Source organism: Anopheles ziemanni, chromosome 2, assembly GCF_943734765.1.
Source record: "Anopheles ziemanni chromosome 2, idAnoZiCoDA_A2_x.2, whole genome shotgun sequence".
Classification (NCBI taxonomy): domain Eukaryota; kingdom Metazoa; phylum Arthropoda; class Insecta; order Diptera; family Culicidae; genus Anopheles; species Anopheles ziemanni.
This window is the reverse complement of record NC_080705.1, coordinates 25,274,753-25,287,127: the sequence shown is the minus strand read 5'-3', so window position 1 is coordinate 25,287,127 and position 12,375 is coordinate 25,274,753. Positions and strand designations below refer to the sequence as shown.

Sequence of the window (12,375 nt, the reverse complement as noted above, 5' to 3'; positions counted from 1 at the left end):
CTAAACATAATTTTGTTTATCTACTGTCGATGTTTTGATTTCCTTCCTTTGTTAACTATCAAATGTTAAACTGAGTGCGTTCGCTAACTGTTTCAACTGTGCTCTAATGCATTGCTTGTCTAGGGTTGTTAACGTGTACACTTTACGACTGTCTGTATTCAAACGATGCTAAAGTTAGCCAACAGCGAACAATAAGTCAAGTGAAACGGTCAATAGTGTAAGCTAAAAGTAATCAATAAATGAACGAGAGTTAAAATAACCCAACGATGGCGAACGCACGTTTGGGACCGGGAGGGTTTGGTTGTTTTGAAGCATCCATGTCCACTTATGTGACGCCCCGTTTCACCATTCGTCGGGTTATTTCAATCGAGAGAAATTGAGTAAATGCGCGTACTTAGGTTATACAACACCGCAATATAAATTGCACGACTCGGTTTCGGTATCCGGTTGCCACCGGGTTTCGCGAAATCGACGCCAACGAGCCCCGTTCGGTCGGTTGTAGTGCGGTTGATTTTTTTTTGTGCGATCTTCCCGTTTTCGTTTTTTGGTGGTAAAACTTTTTCGTTTTCGTCGTCGGCGATGTTTTTTTTTAAAGAACAACAGCAACTTATCACGCATGGTTGGAAAATGATATAAACAAACAAAAACCGCTGCATAGAAGCTGCATCGAATTTGGGGAGATGAAAATATAGGATATACAAACATTCCTTCCTTTGTTTCGTTCGTTTTTAGTGCAACACTGAAATACGGAAGCGCAGGAGCAAAATGTTGAAACTAAACCGACAGGAAACACTGGACAATCAACTTTTGTTGCTGTGAGAAACAGAAGGAAACGGAGACGGAGATGGGTATTTACAGGGTTGAGTTACATCTCCGCTCGCTTCCGTGTGGTTCCACCCCTAAGCCGAGGGGTGAGGAGAGGGAGGGATCGCTGGCCAAAATCCCCTAAGGGGCTTGCTCCGCGTTTCCCAGAAATACGATTTGAAGCCCGCTTTACTCCGAATGTTACTGTTGGTTGTTTTTACTGTTGTTTTTTTTTTGTTTTACTCTTGCACATAGCGATAATGCACGCTGATTACTGTTGATTCAATATTATTTTAATAACGCTGTCTGGTGTTCTTCTTTCACTTGCCATTCCTTCCCTCTTTGCTACACCACGTGCTCTGCTAACGTTCGTTTTGGGATTATTTATGGTCGCTGTATGTTATGTTGTTTGATAACATTTTATGTATACTTAAGTCTAGCGTTCCGGCTCGCGTGTCTGGCGTTCTGTTTTGTCTACTCTTTTGCGCCGTATCAGCAGTGATATGTGTTTTGCCTCATGTGCCGCGCGAAGCCAGCAGAGCTACTGCTGCCGCTCTGTGCTGAAATCATCCATTATTGCGCTATCAAAACCCGATCCGTACGCGTTGAACCGAGGGGCCAAAAACAAACACCATGTTTCAGTTCGATTGCAGCACTCGCCGTTGCATTCTTTGCGATTCTACGGTTGGCCTTCATAACCTGGTCAGTGGAATTCGTGTGCAGCATCGTGTGGTGTGGTGCATCGATTAATTATATAGATTCTACATGTGGATTGCAATCGCTGGAATTGAACCGCATTGCAACACGCGTAACAAACACACACTATGTGGTGTCGCTGTCGTTTTTTTGTTTGTTTGTTATTTGCTAATGCTAGATTATTTAAATAATATTATCTAGTTTCGAACTATCTTCGCTTAGCCGTGGGAAGCTATAGTTCCCTCCCGGGCCCGGCGTTCACTCACTTAATCTCTAGTAACAAATCGAAGCCCGGTGGAAGCGGTGGAAAATTAAATCTACCGCCCGGCACTCCGCCCCGCTCCCTTAGTGCTGCAGGTTCTCCTTCAGCCGATTGCAGTAGTTTTCCAGCTCGACGTAGCCCGGTCCGCCCTGCGAAAGCAGCAGACTTTCCAGCGGTGGAGGCGAATTCGAGCGGCGCAACTTTAGGTGCGGATGATGTTGATGTTGATGATGATGGTGATGATGGTGGTGGTGATGGTGTGGATGGTGGGGATTGTGGAGCGGGTGTTGCTGCGATGCTGGACCCGTACCGTACTCACGCAGCGAGATGGTCGCGAGTGGTGCGATCTCGTTGATTTCGCTATATTCTGGCGGTGGTTCGTTGGCAAACGCTAGCACGGCGCGTTCGTCTTCGTGTTCGTCGTGGTCGTTGGTCGTTCGGGGGGAAATCCACCCGCTCGGAGGGGGAGCATCGTCAACACCCGCCCTGCGGGGTGGTGTGTTGCACAGCGTCGCTGGAGGATCGGCCCCGCCGGCTGCGCTACCCATCATCCGACGGGCGCCGTCGTCTTCGCCGGCGGCACCGTCGGAGGGAAGTCGCTGTCAGAAAATGTCCCCGCAATCGGGCGCCGGATCACCGTGTCAGGAAACGAGCAGCCGGTCTCATAACGGCACCATGCCGCCGTTCCGGGCCGTCGGATTGCGCGCCATGTAGATGTCCATGTCGTGGTCGGTCCAGTTGTCGGACGTGTCGCAGTAGTTGTTCAGCGTATGCGTCGAACCGGCCGTGGAGTAGCTGTGGGTGAGATGAAGTGGAGGGGGAGCGACGGGGTTTTAATTAACGGATGGTTTAATTGATCAACAGCGAAGACGTTGCGGTCAAGATCAAGATCGGTTCTATTATTCTCAAGAACAGGATATTCTCATTTAAATTAATTAATATCGAGATTGATGCTCGATATATTAATAAAGAGGCAAAAACCAATTTAACAAAAGGTTAATTTGGAGAGTATTTTTGCCAGTTGACAGTTGTTTTCAAAATTGCACTTATTTTCGAGGTTTTCCATTTTAATTTAAACTGATAAGAATCGTTGGGGTATTTTGCTCCTGATAAAAGTTTTTCAGATTTCCTTATTTTTACCATCGACCAAAATAGCAATATAGCAAAACAAATTATGTAAAACATTTGAACAAATATAATGTATGCTTTCCCAAAGTATTCATTTGCGATTTTTATACATTCAATGGCTATCCTCACTTTAGGTAATGTTGATTACCAATGTAAGAAATTTGATGGCTTAATAACTGTTCCAATTTTCCGATCGTCCAACAATGATTTTTCATTGTATTGGAAAATATTCCATGATGCAAGAAGGTGTTGTTTATTTTTACCAGGATTCAATATGCGTGTTACTGTTTTGAACCATTCAGGGATTTACAGATTACAAAATACTACGATTTGTGTTTCAATATTTTCTATTCTACTCAGATGGGCGACGTTTGACGCAGTCTTGAATGATTCTAAACATTTATCGAGAGGCCACACTTGAAATGTAGCATTGATCAATTTCCCTCCAAACTCCAAAACTACAGATATACCTACAATTTCTCTAACCAATTCTGATTACACCCCATCTTGTTGAAACTGTATCGTTTTTTGATGCAGGCAATATCCTTACATAAAATCCCGATTTAGTTTCTCTGTGTGTACTTTATCGACTTCTAAAATCTTCGCATTCCATATTTGTACGTTGGAGCAAACATTATCATGCATATGGTAAATTCGCTTTTTTGTTGTGGGGTTCGTAATTCTTGCTCTAAGTTAAGAAAAATGGCAAATTAACGCTGTACTGAAGCAGTTAAAGTTTAACCCATAATGAACAATGGGAAACTTAGTGTCTGTTTTCATTACAAGGAACTAATCAATTTGTTATATGATCTTTAAGCAACACCATAAAAATCACTGTTTGTGTCAACAGGGATTATCTTTAATTTTCTGAGTGGTGTGAGAACTAACGAAGAATGGAGAACTAACGGAACTAAAAAAAGAATCCCTAAACAATTAGTTTGATCAACTCGTTTTAAATGTCTATGAAACCTCTGGGAAATATAAAAATGAAATCATGGTGTTTTGTGGCAAAGGTTAGGTTGACCCGTTGCCCTTACTTACCGACTGCCGGGGCGGTGCTGGTGCGTGTGGATGTGCGTGCCGGTGAGCTGGTCGCGCGACCGGGACCGTGGCCGGGTGCGCCGCGTGCTGGACGCTATGCTGTGGGCCGGCCCGTGCACGATCGAGCCGGCATAGGACGCCCGGGACATGCGCTCCGAGGCGGCGGCCAGCGACTGCCGGGACTGTCTCAGCTCTGCGGGGGCAGAATCAACGGCGTCACTAAACGAAAACGCTTGCATTCTTAGATCACCACACCTACCTGGTCGCGAGTTAACCAAGTTGCTGGGAAAGGCCGACCCGAGGTAGCCGCGCTGCGAGTGGTTGGAGAAGCTGTGGTGCGACTGCCCGTCGGCGATCGAGCGAGCCTTGCCGACCTTCGGTCCACCGGCACCGCCCGGTCCGCCCCCGACGGCCGAGAAGTGCGACACGTGCGACCGCAGATCGTCCGGAATGGCGGCGTTCTCCATCGGGTAGATGCGTGGCCGCGGTATCGAGCGACCGCTGTACGCCGACACCTGGTCCCAGTCCTGCTGCACGGCCCCGGAAGACGCAGCGAGGAAGGAAGGGGGAAGGTGCACAGAACGATTATCAGCTTTGATCGTCGACCACCCGGAAGGTTTCCTTTCACCAACTTATCATCGCCATTAAATGGACAAGCGTTTTGTTGCGAACACCAACCCAGTTTCATCACCGTCACCAGAACTATTATAGCTATGAACTACCATTACATCTACTACTACTATTACTATTACCACCATCACCACCATCACCATCATCACTGCCAATCGTAATCAACATTTATTTTTCCAAACACTCCATAGAACTACATCATCATCACCATCATCATCATGAAAGCCATTTTTCCCGAGCATTGCATCGTTGTATCCATCTGCCGGAAACTTGAAACAAAAAAAAAACCGGGGAGGAAACACCTTCACGAGTCGATGGAGAACCGCCGTTTTCCCCTTCGAGAGGGTCACACGCGCCACCGTCCACTACACGTACAGAGTCTAGTACCCGCGCAAGAGACGGCGATGGTCGAGGGAGTGTAAAGAAAGAAAAACGCAACGGTGAGTGAGAGCGGAAGGGAAATCTGCGCTCGCATCGCACATGTGGCATAGTTTTTCCAGACAGTTAAATGCAGTAAACATGATGAGCTTTAACGAGCCAGTTGCATTCTTCAGCATCATGCGCGTTCATGCCGATATGATAACGATACGGTTACGGCGGGGGGAGGTTTTGAGTGAGTTTGAAGGGAAACATGCATACTAAGAATTGTTTTATTTTTCCTACATATTTTTTTTTTCAATTCCAGTTTACTATATTTCACGCCTGCATCGTTGCACAAACGGGTTTGTAGCTGCAAGCATTCCAACGCGCTCGCCCGCCCGTCCGAAGTAGGCGAAGGTTTGTTTTCCCGCCCTGGAATGTTTTTGGAAAATGCAAAAAGAAGGAGGGAAACCCAGACACGTTGGTTGTTGGCCTTGCGATGCATGCATGGAAAGGAAAAATGCTTACCGTTTCGTCCACCCGAAAAAAAAACTGAACGGATCGGAGGAGCGTTAAAAAATGTGCTTGCACCGGTGCAATCCCGTTCCGATCGGATCGGCTGCCCTCCGCTGGTTGCTGGTAACACGTTGGCGAACGCGACCACCATTTGCAATCGCACTTGATGCGGCAACAAGGCAACGTCATCGAATTAGAATATTAATTAGACTGTAAAATACCATCGACCATCGCGACCGAAAGGAGTGATTGCAAAAACGGGGGGGACCATGGCTGGGTGTAAGGAAAACAAAAGGGTGGAAAATGAGAAAACCCAAAACCCATTTCCACCCTATCTGTGGGTGGATCTTGTGGGTCCAATGTTTAACGCCCGTAAAACAATGCATTCCCCGCTTGCATGGACGGAGGGCAGGAATTGGAATTGGGCGGAAAAAGGAAGGAACGTTCGAGCGATAGGAAAATTGCACCGAAAGCCGCTGACGGATGCGAAAACCGGGAGTGCCGATTCTCGGCCACCGATAGGCGGGTAATTATCACCCGATGCGCACTTTTTCCGCAAAGGGAAACTCGAGCGGCGGACGGCTTTTGTGTGGCAGCTGTGCATTTTTCTCCCTGGCCGAGGTTAGATTCGGCATTCGATAATGAACGGCGGAAGTCAATTTGCGCGCGGAGTAGAAAAGGAACGAAGGGAAAGGAAATGGGTTTTTCGGTTTTTATCGGTCGAATAATTACATTCTTCTCGGAGTGTTTTCTTTTTTACCTTCCTTATTTACCTGGGACAAAGAATGCTTCCAACTTGTCTTATAACGCCATCTATTGGATGGGTTTTGTGGAATCAATAAAAGTTTGAAACTGAATGTAATCCCATCTCGCAACTAAATGCAATAAAGGAGCTCAGTTTGTTTCCTTTGACGGGATTACGAAACGACCGTCGTCATCGTCGTCGTCGTCGTCGTCGGCTCCAAGTGTATATGTCCTGTTTAAACTCCCGTTAATCCTTTAATTGTCACATTCGAACTTTTGCAACGCTCCATTCGAAATGTACCAGTAGGGTAAAGTAGAACCCGGCCAAAAGGCAGGACAAAGTCGCGTAATACGAAGTGTGATTGATGTTCTTTTTGCAAAAGGATTGAAAAGGGGAAACTTTACACACAGCCGGCGAGTGCTTGTGGGGGAGAAAGATTTTAAAATTTCATTACCTCCTCGCAAGTGCACGATGCACAACTGCATTCGGTTGCAGTTCGCAGTTGGTTTTCTCTCCGTCCCTCGCTCGTCCTTCTGCCCTATGGAAAGTCCGAGATAGTGGGTCGAAAGTTTGTTCATAAACGTGATGATATTTTTTTTTTTTGTTTGTTTTCCGTAGGTTTCACCGCTCCGGCGTACTTTCACCCCGTCGCCCCGTTTAGCGTTCATCTCGGCCGACACGCGCGCCCTCGCGCGGCCTGCATTTGGACATGTAAGCGAAACCCGTTCGCAGTGCACTTCCATCCGGAAAATGGCTAAAACTATCAGCGGGCCGAAAAACCGAGGAAATTGCGCGTGTGGGTGCGGTTCGTCCTGAAAACGAAGCCCAACGCCGCCGCTGTTGGCAGTTCGGTTAGTCGGTTGGCAAAAGTTGGTCCTCGTGCCATGCCACGATTTTCCCATTCCGGGAGGGGGGCCGGGTTCACCGTGGAAAATGTGTGTCAGTTTTAATCACATTTATTATCGTTTCAAACTTACACTCGCCAGGAGCTGGCGATGGGATTGAGCTTGTCCCCAGGCCGCCAGTAGCCCTGCCTTCCCCTCCTAACCGGCATCCGTGCAAGGAGCAGTTTATATTCATTTTCCCCCTGAAATGCACACCCGTTTGCTAGTTACCAAACTTTTCCGACTTCCAGTCATTCGTTCCGGAGTTTTTTTTCTCTTCCTTTTCCATCCCGCCCAACGTCAGTGGCCCTTGCGCCGGATAATAAAGTTTTGTCCACCCACCGCTCAGGCGTGGCGAGTAGTTTGTACTAATTTCATTGGATCTGGGCACTTTTTTTACCCCTGTCCGGGAGGTCAAACGACAAACGTCGGTCCAGTTCAGTGACCGACCGGGATGGGATGGGCAACCCTGCCGAGTGTCGAACAAAATGGCTCGCCGGTGGTTTTGTGCACAATTTTTGGACACTGACAGACACCGGGCTCGCCGGAATGCCATGTGCTGAAGGATTTACTTCCGGAATACTTTTTCCCGCACCGCAGGGTATTTGTGTACCGACTGTGAAGTGACCTTTTTTAGGGAGGCGTGAATATGGAGGCCCGTTGTCCGCACGATTCGGCTGGTAAAATCGTTTGCACTTGTTTGGTTTGTCTGTCTCGGATCTACGTGTTCCAGCATGGAATCATCGTTCGGCATTTACGAGTTTACGCTATTGCAGTATGGTGCATCTTTTTTTAGCCCGAACATGAAAATGGGGCAATTTGCAATTCACTTCGCGTTTTGCGTTTGTTGTACGCATGGTTTGGTTTGGTTTTGTTTGAGGGCATTCATTAGTAAGCGAGAAAAAGCAAAGAGTTTCTCTCAAAAGTTAGTTATCCAAGATAGTCCAAGTATTTAAAACATGTTCAATTCAATGTTCAATTTTAACTAAGCATATTAATTACGAAACAAATTGGAACGAGTTTTTTTGAAACACTTTAACAACTCTGTAATTTGAATCATCTCTAGAACATTCTCCCTTAATTTTTCTTAAACAGTTCCAAACTCTAAACTTTACTAAACAACGACTGTCGTACTGCAACTCCTATTCAATCTTCCTAATGCCGTCCATTAACGAAACGTGCCCCTCCGAAGGACCCTCACTCACCATGGCACCTTTCTTCCCTTCTTTTGCTCCTTCTCGACCATTCGCAGAACCTTGTTGGATACATCTTTCGTTAGCACAGTTACTACTAATTAGTGATTTTATATGGTGGTTTTTTTGGGATTTTATTAAATTTTATTAGCATTTTAGTTCACTCTCCCGTTTTCACTTTGTTTGGTGACTTTTCATTTTTGCCTTTCCTCTCCATCGGTTTCAATGGGTGAAATGTATCTGTTTTTGCTTGGAAATGGAGCCTTTCGTTACGTGAAAAGCTGCTCTTTCCGTCGCTTGACTATTTTGGAGGGGTTATTGTTTGGTGTGTGTTATTTTGCACTTCCCCTAAGCGAGCCTTAAGCTGATGAGAGGGTTTTGTCGTATTTTGATCAAAGAAACAATATTTTTATAAATTTACATGTTGGCTTCAAATTATAACTCGAATGATTTCGGGAATTTTCTTTTGCGGTGTGAGCAACAATGGAGAATTTATGGCAGGATTATACACTTGCTCTTCACGTCCGCCTTCCCCCAAAACGGTACCGAACATCCTCTCATCAACTCTGAACCCGCCGGTTACGATCAGTCAGACTTAGGCTAGTTAGGATTAGTATAAGCTATTTTAGTACTAAAACCAAACAAAACATTTACTGCAAATTATAACAATTGTTGTTGACTACTCTACACTACGCTACACGACTAAGCCGTCGCTGGAGGAGAAGGACTACTCTTGCGGGGTGGGTTTGGGGCATGACTCGATCCGACAGTGATCCTCTCCCCTCCGACTACTGGGCCGATCGAGCATTAGGAAGATTTTAGCGCGGGCGTTCGGCCCCATCCTACAGCTTGGTGATCGTTAGTTTGTTACGATTGCCAAATATGCTTTTCTTTACCTTGTGCGAGTTGAACGCGGACAGCGTGGCCAGTGAGCCGAGCGGTCCGTTCGGGCTGGGCGTCGGTCCGCAGCAGTTCACCGGCAGTCCGGCGATCGGGAGGGCACTCTTCTGCTGCGACAGCGACTGCAGCTTCTTCGAGCGTCTTCTGAAAAGAATCCTGCGTTGTAGACACGTAGTCGCACGCACGCACGCACGCATGCCACAGAAGGGGTACGGGTTTGATGTGCGAGGGTGTATGTGTGCGTGTATTGGTGGGGGGAAAACGCCGGGGCACCAGCGGAATATTGCGTAAAGTGTGTTGTTGGTTTGTCGTTGATGGTGTGCAGTGCGGTGCAAGAAGCGGGATAGAGAAACAAACAGGAGTGCAATGAGTTGGTTGGTGCCATTTGGGGGGAGGGATGGGCAACAAGGGAGTTTAGAATTGAGACAAGCACGGGATCATCTGTTAAGGTAACCGAGAGAAGCCCCTTTCCCTACCTGCTCGCAGCGATAAACACAATCACGGCGACGATGATCGTCCCGCAGATGGCGGCACTGGCGGCGATCGTGATCTTATCCATGTTGGAAGCCTGCGAGGCCACGGTGCGCACCTCCCGGCACTGGGTGTAAGGCACGGTGTCCGGCGTGACGTTGATCTCTTCGAGCGACACCACGCACACGATGATGCATTCGGCCGACGGGACGTTCTTGATCTTGAACTCCCGCTCGCTGGCCTCCAGCGGCGGTCCCTGTTTGAAGTTCTTATCGCCGAACAGGCGATAGACCACACGGAAGCCGAGTATATTGGCCGTATCGGAGTCCCACTGGATGATGACCGAGTTGTCCTGGCGGGAGCTGTGAAAGAGGGAATACGATCGAGTTCGGAAAATGAACGTACGATCCCGAGATGGTTAATACGACTGACTCTTGTCTGAAATGGGATACGGACAGAATTCTGGGACTAGATCCTATCGATTCAAAATTGATCCCAAATCCCGGATCGACTGCATCATCCGAATCCAGGATTGGGATCGAATTCCAAGTTCCAGCTCTAAAGTCAGAATTCAGAACCCTTAGGGTCATGTTTAGAATATGCGATGAAGATCCTTTAAAATCTGAATCAGTCAACTGTCACCAGATCATCCGGATCGACTCCCAGTTACACATTAATTCTCTTGTCAAGCTGTTTCGGTAGCACATTCCGAGGGTTTACCTGAAGGCATTCTTCACCTGCACCTCCTTCGAGTCATCGATCTGGGTGCCCCGTTGGGGCGGGAAGCCTAGAACAAGCGGTGGTCGCTGCTTGTGTGGCGGTGCGTTGCTATTGCTTGCGCTATTCGTACGCCAGTTCTTGGTCGCCGGAGTTTTGGTCGTCGTCGCTGCCGTGGACGATTGCTTCGTTGTCGACTGCGTCGTTGTGGTCAGCGTGGAAGATGGCTGCACCGTCGTTCCGTTGGTGCTTGCCGTGCTGGTGGAAGACTGCTGCTGTTCCTTCTCCGAGCTGCCAGAGGACGTGCCCTGTGCGGTTGTCGTGGGTGGTGAAGTGGCGGATGTAGCGGTAGTTCCATTTGTGACCGCACTGTTCGTGCTTCCACCGGTGGTTGAAGGTGTCGTAAGGGCGGTCGTGGTCGTTCGGAGGGTGGTGGTCTTCGGTAGTAACGATTCGACCACTCCGACTGGACCCTCGAGGGCTACCTCCGACTCTGGGCAGTTCAGTTCCTCCGGTTGGATGGAGTAGAATCCTCGATCCCGAAACCGATTCGGTGATCCACAGAATTGTGGATTACGTTCACGTGAGGTTACCTAAGTAAATGGGAGGGCAAAAAGGGTGTTTGTGAAACGAACCGATCCCTATCTACCTTCTCACCGAAGGGTCTTACCTGTAGATCTCCGTTTCTTATCCACTCAGCTACCCAGCGCAATTTGCAATCGCAATGGAGGAAGCGTCCACCAAGCGACAGTCCACGGAGAGTTCGATTGAGATGAGCCAAAGCCTTTTCCGGTACCGTCGGCAATGGGTTACCATCCAAAGCGAGCAGTGTAACCGCCGGATTACCACGGAACGCCGTCTCTGGGAGTGCCGTCAGCAGATTGAATCCTATATCGAGTACTCGTAACTCCCGAAGCGAGTGTATCGCTCCAACCGGGAACTCCGCCATGAGATTATTAAGCAGGCTCAGTGAGCTTAGCGTCTTTCTCACCCCCGAGAATGCCGTTTCGCCGAGACTTTGGATAAGATTCCGCTCCAGATTGAGCGCCGTCAGCGAATCAAGCCCATCGAACGACTTAACACCGGCCCCACCCGGGAGCTCGCGGATTCCATTCTGCGAGAGATCGAGAAACGCGAGCGTCTTAAGGCCACGCACCGCCTCCGGGACCCGCTTCTGCTTGGTACCCTTGAGGTTAAGGTTCTTCAGGCTCGCCTCGAGCCCCCGGAAAGCGAACGGCGCCAGTGTGACGTTATTATCCGACAGCTTGAGTGTCGATAGCTTTCGCAACCCGGCGAACGCATCGTTTGGGATGCTCGGGATTCGATTCTTCGACAGATCCAGCAGATTGAGAATGGTCAATATCTTGAGCGCCTTGATGGGGACCGCCTCCAGCAGGTTGTCCTGCAGGTTGAGGTTCTTCAGGACCGTCTCCTGCCCCTTGAAGGCGTCGTCGGCGATGCGTTTCATCTTGCAGCTACTCAACTGCACGTTGTGCAGCTTTAGGTTGACAAAGAGGCCACCCTCGAGCTGCTCGACGGTCGAATTGTTCACGTACAGCAGGTCCAGCGGTGTCGCTCGGGCGTACTTGTCTAAGGCTTCGACTAACACAGGAAAATCCACCTGGTGGAGAAGGAAGGAAACGCTAGCTTTATAGGCTGGCGCGCACGTTTGCCCTCCAGGCGATGGTACTCACTTGATCACATTGAACGGACAACTCCTGTCCGAGGTTGTAGGCACATAAGCATGAGTTCTGCAGGTCTGGTACCTCGCGCTGCCAGGGACACTGCGCCACGACGGTGTGTGTGGTGGCGAGCACTGCGACCAGCAGCAGGCCAGCCGCCGGAACTACGCTACTTCGACGCCACATTGTGCGCCGCACGGGATAAACAAACTTAACAAAAACACGAAACACAACGAACCGAAAAGTAACTTAAAACTTAACTGCGGGGTAGCCTTCCTTTACCGTGGCATACGCGCGATGTAAGACTCTCCTGAGTAGGACAACACTGGACACCGCACAAACTCAC

The 12,375-nt window shown here is 48.6% G+C and overlaps 1 protein-coding gene across 1 annotated transcript; it reads right to left on the bottom strand.

Annotated features, from left to right (window-relative positions):
* Positions 1-2,424: 2,424 nt before the first annotated feature.
* Positions 2,425-12,215, bottom strand: LOC131293269 (leucine-rich repeat and fibronectin type-III domain-containing protein 3). Its single transcript, XM_058321350.1, has 8 exons — positions 12,042-12,215; positions 11,018-11,968; positions 10,351-10,940; positions 9,636-9,992; positions 9,156-9,315; positions 4,191-4,461; positions 3,932-4,124; positions 2,425-2,557 (listed from the first exon to the last, which is right to left on the bottom strand). Exons 1-8 carry the CDS (start codon positions 12,213-12,215, stop codon positions 2,425-2,427), a joined length of 2,829 nt encoding a protein of 942 aa, XP_058177333.1.
* Between the last annotated feature and the right edge of the window lie 160 nt (positions 12,216-12,375).